Consider the following 23,710-nt stretch of genomic DNA (forward strand, 5'->3'; position numbering starts at 1 on the left):
GCAAAGTCGTACTCTCCTTCGGACCTTACGGCTCGACTCTCCAACCTGGCCAAGAATATGGTGGTATCTATCCCCCTCCTTTTGGGCCTTCAACATCTACCAATGCTTTCCCTCCCGACTCTAATGATGAAGAGGAAGCAGCTATCCAAGCGCTTGCGTATCACCACTTGGATAAGCTCGAGGCGATCAGTCACGATGGAGCGGCTTGGCGGGAGGTGGAGTGGATAGCATTTGAGACGATACCTGTTTTACATGAAGTCCGTGGTATCAGGCGGGCAATGGCGATATTGAGGGGGAAACTTTCTGCCCTCTATGCTGATGGGGATAATATTGACTTGTGGTGGGAGAAAAAGTTCTGGATAACCAGTCCCTTCCCAATGGGACAACACCCCCAACTCCTTCCTGATGGTTCGCACGCTTCCATCCCACAGGTGATCCACTCCCTCTTCTCCGGACCTGATCCCATCCCCAACGGAATCGGAATCAACTGCACTAATCCGTCTTACCTCCATTTTCTCTCCTCGTCATTTACTTCTCACCTTCCTTTTGAGTTTTTCGGTAAAGTGGAAATGGTGATATACCCTGATGGGGGACAGATGTATGATACCACCACCAGAGCGTGGGTTGTAGCCCCTCAGAGTCCGGAGAATGCTGAGAAATGGGCAGAGGTCGTTGGTGATGTGGCGAAAGGAGTAAGAGGAGCAGAGAGGGAAGGGAAAGGGGTTTGGAAGGGAGTCGTTGTAGGTGGGTGTTGTAAATCGTCTTTCGACGAGATTCGCGCATTGAGAAGGTTTGTAGACAGTCAATAGTCATGCATAGTAAAAGTCTTGGGACCATCACGGCGTCCATTCGTTAATTATGTACATTAGTCGCGACGATTTTGAAGCAAGTCGGCCACATTACAGTTGCACTTTATCCAATCCTTCTCCAATTTCATCCACACCTGCCTTTGGTAACTTCAACACTTCCACTTTCTTACCCAATCCAGGCCAAGGTTTACCATGTCGACTACTCGATGATGAAGAGCGTCTGTGGGCCGGGGCACGAACAGGAAGGTTTGAGAGTTGAGTCATTACGCTGTATACCCAGTTGGGGTCTGTGAGGGGAGAGAGGTCTGAGGGTTTCTCAAGGAACTACATGGTGTATCAGTTTGTGCCCCGAGTACCGCCTATCACAAACATACCTGCTTTACGGTGTTATAACCTGCTTCCATACCCGAAACTTCTCTTATTATTTCGTCACTGCCAAACGCATGATATATTCGGACATCATAAATTCTGAATAAGACGTTGTCGACGCGGACAAAGAGGCGCGCGAGAATGAAGAAGGAGTGAGGCATAACTCTCTATTGCGATTAGCAAATGTTAGCTAACAAAGTTTGCACCAGGAAACTGAGTACGGAGCGTACAATACGAGCATTGAGAATTGATTCGCCGTTGTCGTGCAATTCATCCTCATATAAAGGAACATCCTCGTAATATAAGATTTGGTCCAAGACGGGATCTTGACGAGCTAATAATGAAAGGGGAAGGGAGTGAGTTGATGATGGTTCGAATGTCTAAAGTCATCATTTCGTTAGCCGCTGCTAATTAAAGGTCACGACAAGAAAAGATACTAACAGATGGCCCAGCAACTGACCCAGCGTAGCATGTGGAATATGTCCAATCATGAGGCTTTACAGGTTTAGATGGGACGGGGACGTCAAATACTCCGGCAGCGGGTAATGAAGTGCTTTCTGTGGTTGCCCATGATCTATCACCATCAGATAGTCAATATCCCAAATGTTTTGCGCAACATCGAGACTAAGGAACACTTACTTGTTCTTTCCCCATTTCTCCGCCATACTAACCAACACACCACCTCCAACTCTGTCTTCCCAGCCTTCTCCTGTCGCAACACCTGCTAGAGCATCTAGTGTCTTGAAGCTCAGGTTTACACGCGCCTCCGTAGATACAGCAATATACCTAGATGCAGCTGTCGAATCTAATGGGGAAGCGGTCGTGGGATTGTATACAAGAGAGAGCGAGTTGTTACCGAATGTCATTTCTGGTAAAGGGAGATTTAGTGATTTCTCAGCACTTTGAGCGGGTTTACTATTAGCCAAATAATCATTCATCAAAGAAGATGGACTTACGCCTCAATCTCTTTGCCGTTCAGTATGGGTTTCTTTGTGGAGACTATGGACCAAGGGCCAATGGTAATGGAGTGGACATTGCGGCCTGTTTGGACCGAGTACGGGGGGTTGTTCGTACGTTGCTCAGGGAGTTTTGCTGTAGCTGATGTGATAGGCGGTAGATGGGACATAATATATGTTGATCATATATAAAGACGATGATTCGAAAGTATACGTATGTACGGCATCGATCATATTGACTGAAGTATTATGTATTTGGACCAGCTTATGGCCGCTTCCCACGGTCGTTCAAGCAGGGCCCCTTTGGTAATAACAACAGATCGGGACACCCCGGCAACTCCATATCCTCTTTCCAAAACAACAGCGATAAACCTCTACATCTGTAATCTACATATCAGTATGCCAGTAACCCCAGCTCCTACACTTGGGAAGCGGTCATCGGCAGACGCTGACCTTCATACTCCATCTTCCCGCAAACATCTGTCGACCCTTACCTCCACCGTCACCTCTCTCGAACGAACAAATCATATCCTTCAGCAGCGCGAATCTCGTCTAGCCGCTCAAATCGAGGAACAGAGGCTGGAGATCGAGCGTCTCAAGAATGAAAGATATGAGCTCTTTGAAGCTAAGGTAGAAGAGAGACGGAAAGGGGAAGAGGCGGAACAGCGGTGGGCCGAAGACAGGCTGGTTTTGACCGGAGAAGTGGCTCTGCTTCGAGAAAGGAATCTTGCATTAACCAACAGCCTGGAAGAGCTTCGCTCACGGCACACAATTCTATCAACCAGACATACAAGTCTAGCGCAGTCAAGCGAGAATGAAATTAGTCTTCTGCAAGCGAGAACAGCCGAACTTGAGAAGGAACGTAATAGCTTGAAAGCGTGGGAGAACAAGGCGAAGAGTCTGAGCGTAGAGCTGGAAGAGGAAAGGGCTAGAAAGGGGATTGAAGACCGTGAAAGAAAGACAGATGACGCTTTGCAAAAGGAAGTCAAACGTAAGTCTTCCCATCTTCCTGCGATCACAACTTTGACACTGGACCCAGGACAATCGGTCAATCTTGCGGCTGTTTGGCGAGAAAATGAAGCTCTCAAGTCCGAAGTACACACTCTCCGACACGAGAAGAAGAGTATAGATGGCGTTGAGCGGGCCGCCAAAGAAGTTGAAAGAGCTTTGCACGAGGAGATTCGGGTACTGCAAGAGCAGCTTGAACGCGCAAGACGAGATATGGAGTGAGTTTGTCTCCCCTTTTTGGGTGTGACGTGGCTCTGACTTGGTTAACAGCTCTCTCACGCAAACTCTCCCCGATCCTGCCTCTACCGAACCATCCGAGATAGCCACCCTTCGCGCTCGCCTTTCCACCCTCTCCAACCTCCATTCTCAAACAACAACCTCACTCGTTCAGCGCGATTCTACCATTCGTGACCTTCGAGCCCGTCTTGCTGATCTTGCAGGTAGTTCAAAAGATGCCGTGGGCGAAATGAGCCGACGTGCTACAGAAGCCGAGAGGGAATTGAGATGGGCCAAGGAAGGGAGAGAAAGCGCAGAGCGGAGGGAAGGGTTGGTCAGGGAGGAGCTCGAGGCGATGAGACGACAGTTTGCGGCAGCATCTGGAACTTTCGGCGGACCAAGTGACCCGGAGAGGGTAAAGGAACTGGAAAGTTTGGTGCAGTCGTACAAAACCACTTTGGAGGAGATACATCGTGATTCTCGCGATGCGGAAGAGCGGATTGCCAAGGGTATGGGGCTCGTTAAATCCCAGGATCTTGACAAGGCTCAAGAAAAAATCTCTCAGCTGGAAGAGGGTAAGGGCTCATCATTTTATTTAACGTGCCGGTCCACTAATCAAAAAATTTTGGAAACAGAGATTGCAGACCTATCATCTTCAGTTTCCTATTTGACATCCTCCAACACCGCCCTCAACGCTGAAGTCGCCAATCTCATGCAACGCGTCGTTTCTGGAGAATTCAACCCCGCCTATGAACGATGTCTTGAACTTCGTAACAATCCTGCACAAAAAATATGGGGTATAAGGAAACAAGAACTAGAGGACCTGAAAGCCGAGAATGGAGAGTTATTAGAGAGATTGGCAGAGCTGGACGGGTTATTGGCCGAGTCTCAGGCGGGTGCGGGTGCAAGTGCGAGTGCGAGTGCAAGTGTGGGCGCAGGAGGCGGAGGGGCTCCTGCGCATGAAAGAATGGTACCGAGGAGCAGTTATGATAGGTTAAAGACGGAGAAGGAAGAGCTTGAAAAGGCCCATGCTAAACGTCTCCAACGTCTCAAAGAGGTTGGTATTCGTTTTCCTGACTTCCATTTACTCATCACTAACTTTCGATTCTTTTCCATCAGATTTTTACACACAAATCTAAAGAATTCCTCGAAGCAGTCTACTCTCTCCTCGGCTGGCGAATCAAATTCGACGAGTCAGGATCCGACATCCGTCTCACAAGCATGTATGCGCCCAAGGGCAAGAATGGTCTCACCATCAAATTTACAAGTTCCGAAGGACATTTTGGTACTATGCAGATGAGCGGGATGATGGCGAGGAGTTTGGAGGAAAGCAGGCAGTTTTGGGTAGTTGAAAGGCAGAGTATCCCTGGGTTTTTGGCACAAGTGACGACGGAGATGTTTGAGAAGACTACAGTAAGTTTTTTATTTAAGTAAATGGATAGAGCACTAATGAGTGATTAGATTGGACGAGCAGCTGGGTATGTCGGGCTTGGATAAGATTTGCTAGATGTAAAAAGTCAAAAGGTACGAGAAGCAATCAAAAGTCTTTATGGGCAGGTACTTTTTTTCTTCTGCTTTTTTCTTCATGCTTTGGGATAGACTGTCACAATCCAAATGTATATGTCGGGGATCAAGGCATACGTCTGTAGCATCTACTGGTACATCTTTCTGTGAAAACAGCTTTTCAAACTTGTAAAAACACCCGATTACATCTCCCCGCACTCTGCTATCCTGACTTGCAATTTCGGTCTGTTTATGATTCTTTCGTCAGCGTCTGAACCATCAAGCATCCTCATACCATCCCAAGTTACTTTCTGTCCCCGCATACTTGATCGAAAAGCGAAAAGGAAGCGGGAAAAAAAAAGAAAGCCGACTCACCTGTTGTTAGCGCCAGTGGGGACGTTCTCAATCTTCCTGACGGTCAATAAACCATCAATGACTCGGCCAAAGACGCAGTGCTTGCCGTCAAGGAATTCGGCAGGGGCGGTAGTGATGAAGAACTATTGAGAGCACCAAAAACATTTCAGTTTCCTCCATCATTACTTGCTTCGAGCGGGTGGGATTGTAATTCGGAGGCTTACCTGGCATCCATTGGTGTTCGGTCCCGAATTCGCCTGTGGGAAGGTTTATTCGCATCAGCTACCTGTTCCTCACTTTTGCCTTCCATATCACGCTTTCGCTCACGTCCCTCGAGAAGTACGTGAAGAAAAGGGGATGGGAATGAGGAATCAATATAAACGTACCATACTCAACAACCCAGGTCCTGTATGCTTCACCTTGAAGTTCTCATCTTCAAACTGTGCGCCATAGATTGAGAATGATCCAGTACCATCCCCTCTGACAAAGTCTCCGCCTTGAACCATGAATTGTGGGATTCTGGGGTTCCGTGGGTAAGATGAGCAGGGGAGATAATATCGTGGTTTTTTTTTTTCCGTGGAAATAACAAAAGGTTACAGGAGTCGAATTTGAGGGGGGTTACACGATAAGGGTGAGCTCAATTCCGTGTGATATTATAGGAGTCATATAGCGTACACTCTATATCAAGAGTGTCAGCAGAACTCGGGAGATGGATTCTGCAGGGGTGAGACATTACCTGTGGAAAGTAGCCTTCTTATAGCCTTGAGGCACAGAGTTGATTCTAAAAGCTCAACGCAGTCAGCTAATACTGCTTCCTCTTTCCATCCGCCGATTTCCCACTGAGCACGAAGGGGTATAATGATGCAAGAAAAACATACCGGTGCTCGCCTGTACATAATTGCCTAAAGTTTTCTGCTGTCCTACGGTACCAAATCGGGACAATGATCAGCTCTCACCCCGCCCTTCTCCCCCGCTCGTCTCTCCATTTTCCGCCACAAAATGATACGCACTTGGGGGTAATGTCATCAAACAACTCTAAATCAACCACAATCAGTCCATTACCACTCACATCTTGGTCGGGATAGTCGGAGAAGGAAAGTGTAAGTGTTTAAAACGTACCCATCTTGATCCGGCCGGCGGGAGTGTCTCCGATGGAGATGTCGAAGAAGACGATAGGCCTCGTATGGCCTGCTGGAGGATCGATTGAGGACATTTGCGATTATACAAAGAAATCGTCGTGGTGTGGCCCGAGTTGAACAGAGAGGGAAATGGGGTTGAAAGTCAGTGTTCCCGTTCGATGGAAAGAGGTGAATAAAACATGATGACGTTGGCAGATATGGATGGGTTTTTTTTTGAAAAAAAAAGGTGGTCTTGACCAAAAATAGTGAAATTTCTATGCAGTATACATTTATCTGTACATACAGGCATAAACCAAAAAAAATCGAAGCTCAAATGTCTGCCGACCCACACCAGAACGTTATTTTCCCCTCGGAAGAAATCCCAGAAGATGCTATAGACGTCAAAGGCCCCGATTTCAACAAGCCAATCGACCTGGAAGCGCTGCTGAAGAGTTACGAGACGATCGGGTTCCAGGCGACGGGTTTGGCTAGAGCGATCCGGGTGGTCGATGAAATGGCAAGTTTTGATGCTCACCCTCTAGGAGTTACTGACGGGGGTTTGTTGGAATGAAACAGAGAAAACGCCGTACCGACCCGGATGAACCGCTCACCCTCTTCATTGGCTATACCTCCAACCTCATCTCATCAGGTCTCCGTGAAATCCTCAAGTTTCTCGCTCAACACAAGCTCGTGGATTGTTTTGTGACAACGGCCGGGGGTGTGGAGGAAGATTTTATAAAATGTTTGGGAAAGACGATCTTGGGAGACTTTCATTTGGATGGTGCGGGATTAAGGAAGAAGGGGTAGGTCTTTTTTTGGTATCTTTTTGGAGGCGGGGCTAATGAGAGTCTACAGGCTGAACAGAATAGGAAATCTGCTCGTCCCCAACTCTAACTACTGTGCATTTGAAGACTGGGTTGTACCCATCTTGGACAAGATGGTCGAGGAGCAGGAAGAACAAGGTGTCAAGTGGAGTCCTAGCTCTGTCATCCGTCGATTGGGCAAGGAGATTAATAATGAGGACAGTGTTTACTATTGGTGCTACAAGGTATGCCTTAAAGCGGAGAATGCAATAAAAGCTGGGGCAAGCTGATTGATTGGGTTTCTTTTTTAGAATGATATCCCAGTTTTCTGTCCGGCCCTCACAGACGGTTCTTTAGGCGATATGCTGTACTTTCACACGTACAAGTCATCCCCTCTCCAACTGAACATTGACATTGTGGCCGATATCAGACGGCTGAACGATATGAGCGTCAAGTCAAAAAAGGCTGGTATGATCATCCTTGGTGGAGGTGTCTGCAAGCACCAAATTGCAAATGCAATGCTGTTTGTGCGTCGTTCGCCTTGTTTCGACCTGGAATAATTTGCTGATAATGGAGCAGAGGAATGGTGCCGATTACGCGGTGTACATTAACACCGGCCAGGAGGTGGGTGGATCGTCTTGGAAGTGAATGATGCGCGGACTAATTGGAGACAACGCAGTACGACGGTTCAGATTCTGGTGCTCGACCTGATGAAGCAGTATCATGGGGTAAGATCCGTGCTGGTGCCGAGAGTGTCAAGGTGGGCTTTTCTCTCCGTTATTGCTGGAGGATAGATGCTCATCTGGAGAAAAAGGTGTACGCAGATGCGACGTTGGTGTTCCCGTTGGTGGTGGCTGCGACATTTGGCAGGGCGCACTGGGCGGAGCAAGGGGAGAAGGCAGCGTAGGATAGGGTGTACCCGTCGGTGCATCGTGTACTAGTAGATGCATTAGATATATAGTTGTTGTATGCATGCTCTTTGCATATAGAGTGACGCGTAAATTCGCTGCGGCTGTTCTGATTTATTACGCCGCGCCAATTCTTTCGTTGTTTCCACCGTCTCCTGCATCTCCCCAGGCCGACTATGCTGCCTCCGCCCAAGTCAGCCGCGGTGCAGATCGTCCGTCCACCGTCGCCGTCGTCGGAGAAGGCCAAGGAGAAGGAGAAGAAACACTCCCCGGAGAAGCGGGGTGCGTCGCCTGTTTGCCAGAGACCGCGAGCTGACAACGAGCAGAAACTGCCCAGAGGATATGCCGCAATGTCATGATCTACGGGTAAGCTGGCCAGGAGAGCGGTGTGCATGCGCTGACCGGGCGACAGCTACTGCAAGTACCAGGACCAGGGTGTAAGTGCATCCGTCTGCGTGAGCTCGGCGTGCTGACTGTCCGCCAGTGCATCTACTACCATCCGCCCGTACGCCCGACACTGCGCTGCTGCCACTGAAGCTGACCTGTTACTAGGCTGGAGCAGACCCATCCACGCCCCAGAACAGCAGCCCAGTCGCCCACGCCCCGACGCCCTCCGCCCCCACCCCTCTCGCCGGCACTCCAGCCAGAGAGAAGCCGACCTTGAGCATCGAACATCTCGCCGCTCCCGTATTCGTTCCAAAGGGTCTTGACTCCTCTCCCAGAGCAAGCACTCCAAGCGTACCGACCCCCAGCGCCCCCACGCCTCCCGTCTGGCCGTCCCTTCCCTCGACGGGACTTTTACCTCGCCAGGACGTCCAGGTGTCCGCCCAGCCGAGCCATGCCCAGCTGAGTGCTACGGCGTCCCCGATGGCATACGATGATCCCTCGCATATCGCGCTCTCTGCCGCCCATGCCCACGCCCAGGCTCAAGCGCTGACGCACGGTATCCTTGACCCGCACGCCCATGCACCTCCCGTCGACCAGAGCATGTACCTCCCACCTCGTCAACCGCTCGATTACAATCTCTACGCAGCACCGCTCCCGAGCATCGGTGGGAATCCGCTTTACCCAACTCACCCGCACGCGTTCTTCGTGAGCGATGATTTGAGAAGAGCGATCCAGGCGAAGCAGGAGGCTGTCTATGCAGGGGCGAATGGCGCTTCCGCGCCCGGGCTGCCGCAAGAACTGGGCGTGTATCACTCTCTCATTCCACTCCCCCTCCCCGCGCCTACCGCCCAATGCCCCCCTACCCAATCCCAGCCCTCAAAAGTATACGGCCTGCCCTCCCCCGTCTACCGCGCGACTTCTGAGGTGGACGGGAATACGTATTGTCTGCGAAGGGTGGAGGGGTTCAAGTTGGTCAATCAGCTTGCATTTGCATCGATGGATACCTGGAGACGGATGAGGCATCCAAACATCGTCGGGCTAAAGGAAGCGTTTACAACAAAAACCTTTGGTGATAACTCGTTAATCATGGTGTATGATTACCACCCTCTGTCTACAACCCTCTACGACGAATACCTCTCACCCAATCCCCCGGAACCATCTCCCGCTTCCGCCCTCGCTAACCAACCTCCCAAACGACGTTCATCACCGCCCGAGCGGATTCTCTGGTCCTATGTCACCCAAATCGCCAACGCCCTCAAGGCAATCCACAGTTCCGGCCTCGCCGTGCGGAACCTCGATGCGAGCAAGATTTTGTTGACTGGGAAGAACAGGATCAGGTTGAATGGTTGTGGGGTGTGGGACGTGTTGGCGTTTGATAACAAAACCCCTGTGCAGGCATTCCAACAAGAAGATTTGCTCTCTTTTGGGAAACTCATCATTTCCCTCACTTGCGACTTTTTCCAACCTACACTTCCTTTTTCCCTTCCGCTCGAACATATTTCCAGACACTACTCCTCCGATCTCAGTAATCTCATACTGTACCTGATCAGCAAGCCGGCACAGGGGCAAATCAAGAGTATCGATGAGGTGGTCAAGATGATGGGGCCTAGGATATTAAACGAGCTGGATGCTGTTCAGAGGTATGTCCTTGAGCTTCTCCCACTTCAATCTCTAGCGAGGAAAAAAAACTGATATCGCGTATTGCTGTTACATTAGCTATGCAGATGTGTTGGAGAATGAGTTGGGGGCCGAAGTAGAGAATGGACGTATCGTAAGATTGTTGACCAAATTGGGTTTCATCAATGAACGAGCAGAGTATGTCAAATTCCTCCCCCCCCTTCCCACTCCCCTATACTATTCTGTTTGTGGAAATTTCGCTAATTCGCCATGGTATCAGGTTTGAATTGGACCCCCGTTGGTCTGATACGGGCGACAGATACATCCTCAAACTTTTCAGGGATTATGTCTTTCACAGCGTCGGAGTGGATGGAAAGCCAATTTTGGACCTTAGTCATGTGTTGGTTTGTTTGAACAAGGTACGTCTCTTTTATTCATCAAAACGACAATCCCTTGTTTTCACCTTTATAACTTCAACTCTCGGAAAGAAAAAAAAAGGTACTGATTTGCTAAATCACAGTTGGATGCCGGTTTGGACGAAAGGGTCATGCTCGTCTCACGGGATGACCAAAGTTGTCTTGTCGTTAGCTATAGAGAAATTAAGCATTGTATTGAGGCTGCTTTCAAGTGAGTTTTCTTTTCAAAAATCCATCCATTCGTAATCAGAATAGTACAGCTCATCAGAATACCTCTGTTTTGCCCAATTAGCGAGCTGAAGAATGCGGGTAATAACCACCGAGTTCACCGATAGCCTTGTTTGATTTCCTTTTCGTAGGAGGATGAAAGACAAAGGGGTACTTGATGGGCAAGATTGTGGTAGATCTTGGTCTGCAGGATTGTTGTAGAATGGATAGAGATGACAAATGCCTTTGTTTTCTCTCTTAATAGCGTTTGATTACAACCACTAAAAACGTTCAACACGAGGAGGAAAAAACAGTAGAAAAACATGCATCTTGTTAGCTTCTTCCTCGTTTCGATTAACAAACTCCCGCCATCACGCTGTTTGGATTCAGTTGTTTCTTAAAGCGCATAACAATGATCAGGTTCGAGGTGCGGATTAAACTCATATTATACATCTATAGTGCTGTAGAGATGGTGTAAATCAACAATACAAAATATCAGACATAGATCATTCCTCTTCCTCTTGTCTCCTGATTCCCGCCTCCAGCTTCTCCCTCTCCATCATCCTCATTCTCGACAACGTCATGCTCTCAAACTCCTGCCGTCTCCGGTCTTCCTCGCTCTTGGCAGATTTCTTCTGAGCATGTTTCGCTAAAAGGTCCGCCATACTGACCTCACCGTCACTCGCAGCAAAGAAATCAGGCGCTGAAGTGAACGACGGCGGGGAAGCAGGTGTTGAAGTTGTCGTGGGTATTGTGAAGGATGTCTTTGGTGGCGCATACCCATTGGCATTATTTATTTGCTGATCCCCGCCACTAGCAGCGGGAGACGGTCTCCGTCCAGGCTTCTGCGTCTCCGCCGCCCATGCAACCCATGCCGGCACCTCCCCGCTTCCAAACTTGGCTTTTACCCCTTCCATTCCCCGACCGGTCTCATGATCCATCCAGCACGCATAACACCCACCCCAATTCCCACTCGCAAACTCTACAATCGCTTTCCGGCTTTTGGGCTTCTTCTTCTTGCCGTCTTTACTTTCTGCTGCTTGCTGTGATAAAGGGACAGGAGGGAGGATAAGATGGGCGATAGGGCCGTACGATGTGGTGAGGCGTGTCTGAAGGTCAGAAGAAGTTATGGTCGATGAAGCGGGGAGGGTAAGGAGGATGGTGAGGTCTTCAGGTGTTATGGTGGGCTTGTCCTTGATTCCACCGGTAGGTTCTGATGTAGCCGTCTCTGGCGCTTTTGGCGCTTGAGCAGTAGCAGTAGCAGCAGCAGCGGCTGCTGCAGCTGCACGCTTTTGCGCTTCCTCCAACAATCGCCGTCCAGCATCCTTGACGGTTTCTTCGTCTGCCTGCTGCTGCCGTCTCTTGACCTGCTCAACTTTTTGCTTTTTGGCTTCTTCTTCCCTCGCTACAAGCGCCTATGTAGTCATACTTATCAGCGACCATCCTGATGAAAAGAAACGAAAAAAAAAGAAGGAGCGTACATCGACCATCGCTTTACGCTTTTTATCCATCTCTGCATATCGCTCCTTTTTTTTCCTATCAGTTTCGAGCTGGTTATCCACATAATTGCGTTTGGCCTGATCTTGAAAGATACCGAGAGATAATGATAGTTGATGGAATATTACAGCTATTCCAAATGACGTTAATTTCTTCATACTCGTTTAATTGATGCATAAATGACATACCAGCTCCAGGGTCAGGATTCTATACAATAGATTCATCAGCACATGGCAGTTGTGGATCATAAATGGGCGAAAACGTACCTTGTCCGGATGATACTTGAGCGACTTTTTACGAAACGCCCGTTCAGCCTCTTTGGTTGTTGCCCCGGCTCCAATTCCAAGGACAACATAGGGATCGAGAGCCGATTCTTCTTCCGAGAGAATGGGGGGCATGGTCGCTACCTTAGACCTTTTTAATTCATGAATGTGAGATGCAGAAAGAATCCAATATTTAGTTGTTCGTTTGTCCTGCGTGGTCGACTGTCGCTGTCGCCACCCATCAAACAGTGAATATATAGTATTACGTAATGTACAATGCCTTCTAAGCAGATTAAATATTGCCAGAGCAAGGATTCCGTCCGGAAAGACGTGACAGAGATTATATTTTACATCAGGCGTTTTACTAACTACTAACCCATTATAGGAAATCATTGTAGGATTAAGCCAAGAAAAGGTTTCTACCTCCTTTTATCAACCTCTTCAATATGTCTCATATGTTTACGCCGGAGTCCGGTGAGTGTCTACCATCTGCTATCGACTATGTTAGTAGCTAATCCGAGACGCCTGCGATTGTTAAAGCAGACTCTCATAATTCATCTGGCGATACAAGAACCGATCACATGTCAAGCTCGAAGACTCTCGTTTCAGAACAGGAAAGCCTCTCGTTTCAACTCTCTCATAGTCATCAGTCAGCGTCAGCTGCATTTTGTCAGTGTAAGCCTACTTTCCAGAACATTGATGCCGTGCCAATACCCATGACATATGTGTCTGATGTGCCATCTTAGTAGCAGCAGCATCGTCATCTTCAGCTGCAATTAGGCCAAGCGATTCCCTGTCTGGTCCATCTATGTTCAATCACACACCGCTGCCCATCAACTCCTGTTCTGATGACTCTCAACCATTGGCGAATAAGCGCAACTCGAGCATGCTTACACAAAATCCCAAGATCAGTAAAGCGTCCAGTTGGCGCTCATTTTTTCCAAATCGCTCCCCTTCATCACTCGACTCACCCATTCCTACATTACCGACAAAAAATACTTCTAAAGAAAGCAATGCTTCAAAGCGACGAAAGTTGTTTTTAAATGCACCATCAGCGCCATCTTCTATTCCTCCCCCTCGCAAAATCCCCATAAAGTCTACCATCTCTAAAGCCTCTTTGTCATTTTTAAATGCACCATCAACGCCATCTTCTATTCCTCCCCCTCGCAAAATCCCCATAAAGTCTACCATCTCTAAAGCCTCTTTGTCATTTTTAAATGCACCATCAACGCCATCTTCTATTCCTCCCCCTAGCAAAATCCCCATAAAGTCTACCATCTCTAAAGCCTCTTTGTCATTCCTCACAAATAAGCCGGAGGCTAAACGACCTCAAAAGCAAAAGCGGCAGAGGTCTTCAGCAGCTCCATCTGGAAATACTTCTGCTCTGGTGGCAAAATGTTTGCCTAAAGAAACATCCGAGAAGATGCCATTCTTGAAACCTTCCACTCGACAAAGGCCGGGACGTTATGATCCTCATGTTGAGAAGCAGCATGGTACTCACGCGGAGGAGAGATCAACGAAAACGCCACAGACTGGATCACATGCGCATGCTTCGGCAAGTTCCCCTTCGTCCAACTCCAACCTTTCGTCGTTCGCACCACCTTCCTCTACTTCTCATTAGGTTCTCGTATTACAAACGGTCGATTCATCATCTGCGATTGCCACACTTTCTCCACCTTACGGGAAGATTGTACGATGTCGCTCAATTTGAAGTAGGGCCGGTACAGGAGGATAATGACGGCTTTCCTTTCGTTCCAGACGACTACGTTGAAAGATTGGAGGATTATATGCCAGGAGAAACTGATGGATGCGAACACGACTCTCCTTCTTTGTTACGAGATATTCGGAAGGATGGGCGCTTTGCGGGACCAGAACAGAACTTTTCAAGCGGCGAGCATAATCCATCCTCTTCATTTGCACACAGTCAATTACTTGGAGGCAGAGTGTGAATGATCACTGTGCCAGTAACGAACCGCTGGAGTCTGTAATCCATTCTAGGAGAAGGGACTCTGAGAACGATGAGCTAGATGAAGATATAAGTCCCACAAAAAACAACAACCATATGGAGATATATCTCAGGGGTATTGAGGAAGGATGGGTATTAATGATCTATGCGTTTGAAGGCCTATGAGTGATTCAAGGTGTTGTTGATGTAGGTAATTCAATGTCAGCGATTCAATAAAAGATCCTCCACTAAGCGTCTGTTGTAGCAAACGAATTACTGTCATCTCCGGCATCAACCAACTTATGCCCTTGTAACTGTAAGCTGGAAAGAGCAACTTTACGAAGTGCATCAATGTCTCTTTATTCGACAATTACCGAAGCTTTTCCAAATAGCCCCCCAAGCATCAACCCCTTCACTTGCATACCTTTTGGCCAGCGATATTAGACCGCCAGCGAACGCAGCGAACGTCTTGCTTCTTTTTTTTTCCGCTCAAGCTACCGGCGCGTCCATTGGTGCAGTCCATGATACCGGGCGCAGGATCTTTTTCAACTTTCCCCCCCGTTTATCCTGGACGATATGGTTACCTTTGCCCAAGGAGGCGAAGCCACTGCAGCAGTCGACATGGTCGCTTCAATCCCGGTTAACATTAAGAAAGAGTTGAGGTTTTCGTGCCTACTTAAACCATATCTTGTGCTGCTCGACGCTGCTGTGCAGAAGGGTCGCAAGACATGGGAAACTTTAGTCGAAAACGCTTCTGTGACACAGGATCTTCCTCCAGCATGGCGACTCAAGGTGATGGAAATAGATGAGAGAAGTCCCTTTTCCAGGCATGATGGATCTCTTGTAGGAGAGTACAACTCTGCTGGCGTATGCCTCGGCCTTCCTAAAAGGATCGATCGGCCAGTCTATTCTCATCCCGACATGCGGGATGACGCCAGGAGAAAGGTGCTATTTGGAGACTCAACACATGATGTTCGGAAGAAGACCGATGGTGATGTCTGTTCAAAATATTTTGATACGTATGTTATCTGCCGATTATTTTAAAAAGTTGAGAAACTAATATCACCCTTACAGATGGCTTGCTGACGTCGGTCGGACTGGTGGTATAGCAGGGATGTGGTGTCCTCATGGCATCTGTCTCGGTTATCACATCATGCTCACGGCTGAAGGACGTAACGACTTCTTCTCGATGTTACGTTGTTTTCGAAAAACAGCTCCGAAGGTAAGCAAGGGAATGTCCACCTGACCGGGGGAACACTACAACTGATTTTGCCATGATTAAGATTGTCATCTACGATTATGCCTGCCATCTGGGACCGTTGCACTATCCGCGATCCGACCTTCTTTAGCGACACACGGTTTGTGGTAATCTCAAACTATGGGGGACGATATGCTGATTGCCATATCAGCTTCCTTGTCGATGAGTTCCACGCCAGTGGACATACATCATGTGCCGTCTCCAGTTCATTCGCTGTCGCAGCCAAAGCAGACCCTACATTAGCTCACGTTAATAGTGTTGAAAGAGTGATCCAACCGCGGAGAATAAGGATGATTAAGCGAGGTTAGGGTTCCGAGGCGCAGTAGAATGTTTTTTCCATAGACAATCTATATACGCTTTATTCCTCCTTTCTTCTTCATGCAACGTAGAAACTCTACCCGTAACCGCTAGCCATACCTGAATTGTGACAAATAGTAGTGCTGCAGAGGGTGGGCACTCCGTACTAAAAAAAATTAAAAAAAATCACTCATGTACATTGACGAAGCGCACTTTTCCATCACGCTGTACGCGATGATTCAAATATACAACTGTCGCGTTATGCTTCGGTCAAAGCAAGACAAGCCCATCTGGATTCCATGAGAAAGAAGTAAGCCCTAGTTTTACCTAAAGGAAAGCCGAATGCACATCGACAAGCCTCCGATCAGACATTTTTGGCAGATATGCATACAATGACCCAAACGGTCTCTCTTTCAATTACTTTCCCTCAGTCCAGCTGACACTTTCAACTACTTTCCATGACCTTCGACTTCAACTCGAGGATCTCCCCATCAACTCCGGAGTGACTGTCGACCCTTCGGTTCATTGCCTCGTAAATGCTTTCCAGCCTTTTGCTTCAAGCGCCGGTCTCGCTCTCGCATTAATCTCTCAGCTTCCTTGCCCTTTTCAAGCAAAGCTTTGGGGCCTGAGGGATCAGACTCCTGGCCCCATTTTACCACTCCCATCAAAATCCTTTTCACAGCAACAGAAGGGCCAGCAACCGGTAAGTAACTGACGTTTACATCGCTGTGACCTTCGCTGTGGATGAGATCCGGGTCTACAACCTCCGGCTCTTGGATATGCTGTCGGGCGGCTTCAAGCAAATATTCCTCGGGAACACCGCCCTTGGAGCAAAATCCGGGACAGATATACATCTCATGGAAGGGAAAAGTCGGCCGCTCATTGCGGTCTCGGTGAACAGCTGGGTTGCGTGTACAAGTCAGTCGTTCCTCGCCTACTTCTTAGAGAAGGATATAAGGCGGCCTACTTACTGATACATTATAAAGACTTGAGCCCCTGTGAGCTTACAGATCTTCGCAATCTAAATATGGATAAGTATTTCAGTATTTACCATTGTTCAGGGGATGTTGCACTCACGGATCTCAGAATTGTCCATTTGAGGGCCTGATAGCGAGTCTTCCGAACGCTAATGTCCTCCAGCAGTTCGATCTTATCCAGCTTCTTCTCCGTTTCTAGCCCCAAAATAGAAATCAGACTTGGACAGAGGACAATGTGCTCGTTCGTTCTCGTCTTCGTTCGTTCCTCTTCTCCGCATATCTCTTTCGACGGAATCAAATTCACCCTATCCTGCCTATGAGGAGAAGGGCCTCTGTATAAAAGGCAATCGGCCAGATTGCTATGCAATCTTCCAATGGAAATGGTTAATAGCCTTGCTTATAGGCGCGTTTTTATTAAGGTTTATAAGTATTACTTTGGAGATGAAGGAGGTGGGAAATTCAGACTCCGCCAGTAGGTTTTCGTGCAGCCGCTTCTGGCGCTCTTGCCGCTCGAGCAGCAGTAGCAGCGGCGGCTATTGCAGCTGCACGCTTTTGCGCTTCCTCCAACATCCGCCGTCCGGCATCCTTGATAGCCTCTTCGTCTGCCTGTACCTGCTGCTGCCATCTCTTGACCTGCTCAACTTTTTGCTTTTTGGCTTCTTCTTCCCTCGCTACAAGCGCCTATGTAGTCATACTTATCAGCGACCATCCTGATGAAAAGAAACGAAAAAAAAGAAGGAACGTACATCGACCATCGCTTTACGCTTCTTATCCATCTCTGCATATCGCTGCTTTTTTTTCCTATCAATTTCAAGCTGGTTATCCACATAATTGCGTTTGGCCTGATCTTGAAAGATACCGAGAGACAATGATAGCTGATGGAATATTACAGCTATTCCAAATGACGTTAATTTCTTCATACTCGTTTAATTGATGCATAGATGACATACCAGCTTCAGGTGCAGGATTCTATACAATAGATTCATCAGCACATGGCAGTTGTGAATCATAAATGGGCAAAAACGTACCTTGTCCGGATGATACTTGAGCGACTTCTTACGAAACGCCCGTTCAGCCTCTTTGGTTGTTGCCCCGGCTCCAATTCCAAGGACAACATAGGGATCGAGAGCCGATTCTTCTTCCGAGAGAATGGGGGGCATGGTCGCTACCTTAGACCTTTTTAATTCTTGAATGTGAGATGCAGAAAGAATCCAATATTTAGTTGTTCGTTCGCGTTTGTCCTGCGTGGTCGACTGTCGCTGTTGCCACCCAAAACAGTGAATACACCACAGTATTACGTAATGTACGATGCCTTCTAAGTTCTAAGTAAATAAGTATCTATTGCCAGAGCATGGATTCAAATGATTCCCAGTCACTCCAATTCAGATCAGGAGGGAATATCCAGTCCTGATTGTCTACATCATATTTTTCCGTCCCCTGGTCTACGACCCTGCCAGGACGATCAGGCATCGTCACGTCTCTCTCTGTATACGGATCGGTAACTGCTTCGTCATCTACCTGATCCTGGTGTTGATCATCAGCGACAGCTCTTGCGCGCAACGCCCTCAACCCTTGCAAAGCCCTAAAATTCAGACCTCCCTCTACTTCTTCACTGGTCATCATCCCTAATGCCCCAATTGCTGTGTCCAGATGCCCCAGCCTCTCATCCCTGGGGATAGTATACTCATGCTCTGCATCATGGGATGATAAAAGACTAAAAGCCATGACGACCCCCGAGTTGAAGACTTTGACTCCAAATGTCCAGAGGTTGAGAGCATGACCATCAGACCATCTGAAAAGGAGGTGATTGATATATGATTTCGAGGTGATGATGAGGTTACGGGCACGAAGGAGGGCGTTGACAGAAGCATATGTACGAATACCCGGACATTCAGAGCGCATGACGGGGCGTAATAGTTGCAGCGCGAGGTAATCTGTGCCCATCGATATGACACAAGCCCGAGGATAGACCCAGGGGGGTTCGTTGATCCCAGGAACGCGGTCTACTCGAAGATGCGGTTCGAGTGAGTCTGTGTAGCTGTCTAATTCTTGAAGACATTCGTCAAGTTTTACAACAGGAGGCTCGTTATCGTATTTTCTTCTGAGCTCATTGATCTTTGAGAGGGTAGGAATGAAGCGAATTTTGGCACTGATGAACGACCGTTCGGGCATGACATCGGCAGAGAAGCTTCTCGAGGATCCGTCAAGGGAATCATCGGGCATAGTTTCCGGCAGTCGAACGGTGGTTTCAATGGAAGATACCATGGATTTGACACCCAGATTGTTTGCTAGTAAGCTGAGCGAACAGTTAGCACTAGTTTTGGGAGTTTATCTAACGACTTGCCCATCTGAAATGACTATCTGCCACCATTCCCGTCTCCTCATTTCCGCTTCGAAGGGATCAATCTTGGGATCTAATTCTGTCGGTTCCCTCTCCAGTTGAAGATACAATGCCGCATGGAGCACTTTCCCCATCCAGATCCACGACTGTGCTACTGAAGTGCCTTTATCATACAGATACCGTATGACTTGCAGATGAAGCGCATGGACATAATCCAAACAGATATGGTCTATGCCAGATTTACTCTCGATGAAAAGCATTACCCGATTATAAAGATCATCAAAATCCACATGTTGGGTTTCCGGAGGGATCTCTATCTTTCCGGGGATCTTTTTGGTGTATCTCGCCCCGATAGCCAGGGCAGCGAATACACCGCACAATAACGAGCCTTCTCTAATATCGACATGACCAGGTAGTCGGCTCAGCACATCCAGCGCCCGCCGTCTGAAGGACGGCATATGTGTCGTACCAAACATGATGTCAAATTGAGCAAAATGCTCAAGAAATTCTTCGCATCCTGGAAGCGGTGGGAGAGAAGAGAGAAGGGAACGCCAGCAGTCGTCAGCGGTGGCATTAGGGCTAGAGTGGGATTGTATGCTAGGTGATTGCGAATGGGAAGGTTGCGCCAATAGGTCGGAGACTTGCTTCTCCAGTTGCTTCACTCTGTTCTCCAACACATTCGTACTTTCATTGCCGGAAGAGCCATCTCGTCTGTGCTCAACGTCCCGCCGCTTAGTTTGCTCCCTTGTTCTGGTACATATTTAGCATGGCCATTTGCTGCAGGTGCGCCGCCACTCACGTCTCGCTGGGGAAAGGATTATACACGCACTCGTTCCCTAGGAGTGCCCGCTTGCATGCCCCACAGGGTTTTTCCAAATCGCATTTGAGTTTTTGCTGCTTGCACCGTAAACATACGATGATCGGCCGAATTCGTCTTTTAGGTGGTATACAAAGATCATCGCCGACCGAGTCTGTCGGTGTTGGTAAGGCGGTGGAAATGGATCTCTTGCGTGGGCCGTACATGGGTTAAATGGTGTTAATTGTTTTCGCTTTTTCTCTTTCTATTCTGGATCAATAAATAAATTACAAGATCGATTATGATCTGAGGATTGATATCTGATAAACCAAGGAACGAAGACGAGGACAAGCGAACCTCACTCATGGTAACCGATCACGTGACCTTTTCACCGGCGCCGAGATAAACTGAGGACCGGCGATAAGTAAAGAGTCAAGCTGCGAAAAAATGATTATAAAACCGTACAACCTTGCCCTCTGAGCAGCATCAAGCCCAAGGAAAAGAGTCCAACCAGCCATCATGAGTGATGCTCAAGCCTATTTCATTGAGCAGCCGACTGAAGCGGGGCCCAAGATGATTGATCTCATCGAGAAACAAGCACCAGGAGATAACCCGGCGGTGGGCGACCAGGAATTAACGGCGGCGCCTCCCACCTCTTTCCCGCAAGGACCTCCACCCCCTCCGGACGGAGGATTCCATGCCTGGGCAACTGTGGCCGGCTCATTCCTCGCGATGTTTGTTCAATTCGGCTTAGGTGAGTCCTGTTGTCCATATTTTGGAAAGGCGAAAAGCTGATTAGGGATCAACTTAGCCAACAGTTTCGGTGTATTCCAATCGTATTATGAGGAGAATCAGCTTTCAAACTTATCGTCTTCGAAGATCAGTTGGATCGGTGGTCTGCAACAATTCTTGCTGTTCTTTGGCGTAAGCCAACCCTTCCTCCAAACCCAGGTATACCATGCCTGACAATGTGAATAGGGTTTGTTCACCGGAAGGATCTTTGATGCTCATGGAGCCCATATCCTTCTGTTACCCGGATCTCTCATTCTCACCACCAGTCTCATGTTAACTTCACGTAGTTTACTTCCATCGGACTTGAACCTGTACCAGTGCTGATTATCATCTTGGTAGTGTGTTACGATTACTACCAATTCATCCTTTGTCAAGGAATCTTTTTCGGCATTGGCTCGAGCTTGGTATTTCATTCTGGTATCGCTGTACCTGCCCAATGGTTCGCCAAACGACGAGCGCTTGCTATGGGTATCGCAGTCAGTGGTTCAGGGCTCGGGGGTACCCTATGGCCGATTGCTTTGAACAGGATGTTCAATGATATTGGTAGGTTGTTCCATTTCTTTTCATAGCTTCAATGAGAGGTAACAGATTACTTATAAAGTGTACCTTCTTCGTAGGATTTGGCTGGACGCTCCGTACAGTTGGGTTCATCAGCCTCTTCCTCCTTACTCTATCCAACCTCCTTATCCGTACCCGCCTTCCACGAAGGAATCCAGTTCCATGGAATGCCTATTTGCAACACCTCAAAGACATTCCTTTTGTTCTCTTTGCCTTTTCTGTAGCATTCGTCTTCTTCGGGTAGGTACTTGAAGCTTCGCACCTTGGTTGCGAGCACGATTTGCTGACAATATTTTTTCTTTCTTGGTAGTTTGTTCACGCCGTTCTTCTATGTCACCACCAATGCCGCTCGAGTAGGCACCTCCAGTGCTATCACTTTTTATTGTTTGTCATTCATCAATGCCGGATCGACGATTGGTCGTTTGCTCGCTGGCGCGGGTGATTATATCGGGAGGTACGCCGTTTCCGCTTTCTCATGTAAATCCCTCCCCTCACAAAAACTAAAAAACTCACACATTCTTCAGGATGAATCTCGCCATCTTTTCCTCCCTCGTCTCCGGCATCCTCCTCCTCGCTTTCTGGATCCCCCTCTCCACTGCTCCCGCCATCATCGGCTTCTCCGTCGTCTATGGCTTCTTTGCCGGTCTATTCATCTCCCTCATACCAGCGTGTATCGGACAAATCTCACATCATCACGAGGTTGGACTCCGGCTCGGTCTCGCATGGGGAATCGCATCCGTCTTTGCCCTCTTTGGACCGCCGATTAGTGGAGCGTTGATCTCGAATTATGGAGGGGGAGCGAAGGGGTATGAGATGGCCGGGGTGTTTAGTGGGGTGGTGGTGCTTGCCGGGACCGTATTTGCGGCTGGTTCGAGATTTTGTTTGAACAGAGAGGTGTTTGCGGTGATGTAGAGGCCGGGAATACGTATAAATTTATATTTAATCTAATGATGCGCGACATTTTCGTTTAGATCATAGTGGTATTTAGAATAGAAATTAATAGAGCGATGTGTGAATGATTGGCAGTACATCCTGAGAGAATAGGTGCACCGTATTGGATAACAGAAAGTTGTATCTGAAAAGAAAGTTGTATCTGAAAAGAAAAGACAGATCAGTAAATAAGGAAAGCTTGAAACTTGTCCGAAATACTGAAGAAAAAAAAAAAACAGATCGCGACGAATAGCGAAATAGCTATCCTCCCATTTTGCCTTAATAATCGCCCTTGTCAACAGATTGTCGTCGTCTCTCCTCCCTTATCTCCCTCTTCACTTCTCCCAATCCCCCAAACCCCCTTCCAACTCTCCCCCGCCAAGCCCCTCCAATGCGTACTCCTCTCCCTGCTCTCCTCGTACGTATCGCCCTCAGACCAGTACACCTATCTCGAACCGCGATTTTGCCTTCGCCAGTGAACAACAACAAGAGTGTGATTACAAGGACCATGTCCGCTGCTGCCTCCACTTCTACTTCAAGGGGTAGATCGCCTACCCGTGTCCCCGGCCCTGTTGAGACTACCATCCAGCAAAAAGTGCGTCCCCATTCGTTTTACATGGGGAAGAAGCTGACAAAAGGGTTTTTATTTTTATTTTTATTTTTATTTTTGGTATTCAACAATTTTCGCGCACAAGTAGATTATCGAAGCGTTCAATCCTGTCTTGTTGAGGGTGTATAACGACTCGCATAAACATTCCCACCATGCTGCTATGCGTGCGCAAGGAGGCGGGAGCGGTGAAACTCGTATGTTCCCCTTCTCTCTTTTTTTCTTCAGGTAAAACAATTCACAAACTCAATCTTACGTTCAATCTTTGCATTTTTCACAAACCCAAAAATCAAAACCATGGGAATTAGATTTCGCGATCCATCTCGTATCCGAATCATTCAAAGGCAAAACCGCCATCGCCCGACATCGGATGGTCAACGCTTTGCTCAAACCTGAATTTGATGAGCGCGGTTTGCATGCTCTGAGTTTGAGGTTGAAGACGCCGGAAGAATGGGAGAAGGAAGGTGGTGGGGAGATGAGATGAGATGTGGCGCCTTTTGCAAGTCTTCTTCTCTTCCCTTGCCTTTTCCTCGTAATGGACAAATATCGGTGAATGAGGGCTGAAAGGTTGTCTATGACCAATTAGATTGTTTATAATGCACACAATGTTGTACAATTTTCTTGCTCCAACAGATTAAAATTCCTAGACCAGAACATAGGATGAGAACTAGGATATGCTGATTTCTGGCATATGAATAGACAAGACTATAAAGCAAAAAAAGAGCTACAGACAACTAAAACAATGATATGGCAACGTTCAACCCCTGATGATGAATAC

At 48.0% G+C, this 23,710-nt stretch overlaps 12 protein-coding genes across 12 annotated transcripts in view; 7 read left to right on the top strand and 5 right to left on the bottom strand.

The window, feature by feature from the left end:
• CNBJ0940 (hypothetical protein) overlaps window positions 1-809 on the top strand; it is a gene marked incomplete at both ends in the record, with an annotated part of 1,348 nt that extends 539 nt beyond the window's left edge. The window contains one exon of the mRNA XM_768006.1: window positions 1-809. This exon is cut by the window's left edge and continues 161 nt beyond it. Within this exon, the coding sequence (XP_773099.1) occupies window positions 1-809 (809 nt within the window).
• Window positions 810-899: 90 nt separating this feature from the next.
• CNBJ0950 (hypothetical protein) lies at window positions 900-2,304 on the bottom strand (the record flags this gene model as incomplete). The annotated part of the gene is made up of 6 exons (XM_768007.1): window positions 900-1,133; window positions 1,184-1,345; window positions 1,409-1,558; window positions 1,620-1,752; window positions 1,818-2,093; window positions 2,135-2,304. The coding sequence occupies 6 exons, from the start codon at window positions 2,302-2,304 to the stop codon at window positions 900-902; spliced, it is 1,125 nt and encodes a 374-aa protein (XP_773100.1).
• A 229-nt stretch (window positions 2,305-2,533) lies between these two features.
• CNBJ0960 (hypothetical protein) lies at window positions 2,534-4,855 on the top strand (the record flags this gene model as incomplete). The annotated part of the gene is made up of 5 exons (XM_768008.1): window positions 2,534-3,125; window positions 3,174-3,360; window positions 3,413-4,415; window positions 4,478-4,771; window positions 4,820-4,855. 5 exons carry the CDS (start codon window positions 2,534-2,536, stop codon window positions 4,853-4,855), a joined length of 2,112 nt encoding a protein of 703 aa, XP_773101.1.
• A 209-nt stretch (window positions 4,856-5,064) lies between these two features.
• On the bottom strand, window positions 5,065-6,428 carry CNBJ0970 (hypothetical protein; the record flags this gene model as incomplete). Its single annotated transcript, XM_768009.1, has 9 exons — window positions 5,065-5,107; window positions 5,237-5,358; window positions 5,440-5,472; window positions 5,602-5,734; window positions 5,891-5,893; window positions 5,952-5,996; window positions 6,094-6,135; window positions 6,226-6,250; window positions 6,335-6,428. The coding sequence occupies 9 exons, from the start codon at window positions 6,426-6,428 to the stop codon at window positions 5,065-5,067; spliced, it is 540 nt and encodes a 179-aa protein (XP_773102.1).
• Window positions 6,429-6,610: 182 nt separating this feature from the next.
• Window positions 6,611-8,043, top strand: CNBJ0980 (hypothetical protein; the record flags this gene model as incomplete). Its single annotated transcript, XM_768010.1, has 7 exons — window positions 6,611-6,854; window positions 6,983-7,136; window positions 7,189-7,381; window positions 7,448-7,663; window positions 7,716-7,760; window positions 7,816-7,896; window positions 7,951-8,043. The coding sequence occupies 7 exons, from the start codon at window positions 6,611-6,613 to the stop codon at window positions 8,041-8,043; spliced, it is 1,026 nt and encodes a 341-aa protein (XP_773103.1).
• A 177-nt stretch (window positions 8,044-8,220) lies between these two features.
• CNBJ0990 (hypothetical protein) lies at window positions 8,221-10,799 on the top strand (the record flags this gene model as incomplete). The annotated part of the gene is made up of 9 exons (XM_768011.1): window positions 8,221-8,326; window positions 8,371-8,410; window positions 8,457-8,481; window positions 8,529-8,549; window positions 8,597-10,071; window positions 10,148-10,246; window positions 10,329-10,467; window positions 10,569-10,675; window positions 10,757-10,799. 9 exons carry the CDS (start codon window positions 8,221-8,223, stop codon window positions 10,797-10,799), a joined length of 2,055 nt encoding a protein of 684 aa, XP_773104.1.
• Window positions 10,800-11,177: 378 nt separating this feature from the next.
• On the bottom strand, window positions 11,178-12,566 carry CNBJ1000 (hypothetical protein; the record flags this gene model as incomplete). The annotated part of the gene is made up of 4 exons (XM_768012.1): window positions 11,178-12,086; window positions 12,153-12,298; window positions 12,357-12,375; window positions 12,435-12,566. 4 exons carry the CDS (start codon window positions 12,564-12,566, stop codon window positions 11,178-11,180), a joined length of 1,206 nt encoding a protein of 401 aa, XP_773105.1.
• Window positions 12,567-13,897: 1,331 nt separating this feature from the next.
• On the top strand, window positions 13,898-15,725 carry CNBJ1010 (hypothetical protein; the record flags this gene model as incomplete). Its single annotated transcript, XM_768013.1, has 4 exons — window positions 13,898-14,374; window positions 14,914-15,395; window positions 15,451-15,598; window positions 15,660-15,725. 4 exons carry the CDS (start codon window positions 13,898-13,900, stop codon window positions 15,723-15,725), a joined length of 1,173 nt encoding a protein of 390 aa, XP_773106.1.
• A 1,642-nt stretch (window positions 15,726-17,367) lies between these two features.
• On the bottom strand, window positions 17,368-18,068 carry CNBJ1020 (hypothetical protein; the record flags this gene model as incomplete). The annotated part of the gene is made up of 4 exons (XM_768014.1): window positions 17,368-17,589; window positions 17,655-17,800; window positions 17,859-17,877; window positions 17,937-18,068. 4 exons carry the CDS (start codon window positions 18,066-18,068, stop codon window positions 17,368-17,370), a joined length of 519 nt encoding a protein of 172 aa, XP_773107.1.
• Window positions 18,069-18,246: 178 nt separating this feature from the next.
• CNBJ1030 (hypothetical protein) lies at window positions 18,247-20,272 on the bottom strand (the record flags this gene model as incomplete). Its single annotated transcript, XM_768015.1, has 4 exons — window positions 18,247-19,204; window positions 19,277-19,993; window positions 20,049-20,098; window positions 20,165-20,272. 4 exons carry the CDS (start codon window positions 20,270-20,272, stop codon window positions 18,247-18,249), a joined length of 1,833 nt encoding a protein of 610 aa, XP_773108.1.
• A 292-nt stretch (window positions 20,273-20,564) lies between these two features.
• Window positions 20,565-22,307, top strand: CNBJ1040 (hypothetical protein; the record flags this gene model as incomplete). Its single annotated transcript, XM_768016.1, has 7 exons — window positions 20,565-20,799; window positions 20,857-20,969; window positions 21,024-21,120; window positions 21,177-21,380; window positions 21,455-21,635; window positions 21,706-21,849; window positions 21,920-22,307. The coding sequence occupies 7 exons, from the start codon at window positions 20,565-20,567 to the stop codon at window positions 22,305-22,307; spliced, it is 1,362 nt and encodes a 453-aa protein (XP_773109.1).
• A 409-nt stretch (window positions 22,308-22,716) lies between these two features.
• Window positions 22,717-23,416, top strand: CNBJ1050 (hypothetical protein; the record flags this gene model as incomplete). The annotated part of the gene is made up of 3 exons (XM_768017.1): window positions 22,717-22,920; window positions 23,024-23,129; window positions 23,241-23,416. 3 exons carry the CDS (start codon window positions 22,717-22,719, stop codon window positions 23,414-23,416), a joined length of 486 nt encoding a protein of 161 aa, XP_773110.1.
• Between the last annotated feature and the right edge of the window lie 294 nt (window positions 23,417-23,710).

The sequence above is a fragment of the Cryptococcus neoformans genome, chromosome 10, assembly GCF_000149385.1.
Source record: "Cryptococcus neoformans var. neoformans B-3501A chromosome 10, whole genome shotgun sequence".
Lineage (NCBI taxonomy): Eukaryota > Fungi > Basidiomycota > Tremellomycetes > Tremellales > Cryptococcaceae > Cryptococcus > Cryptococcus deneoformans.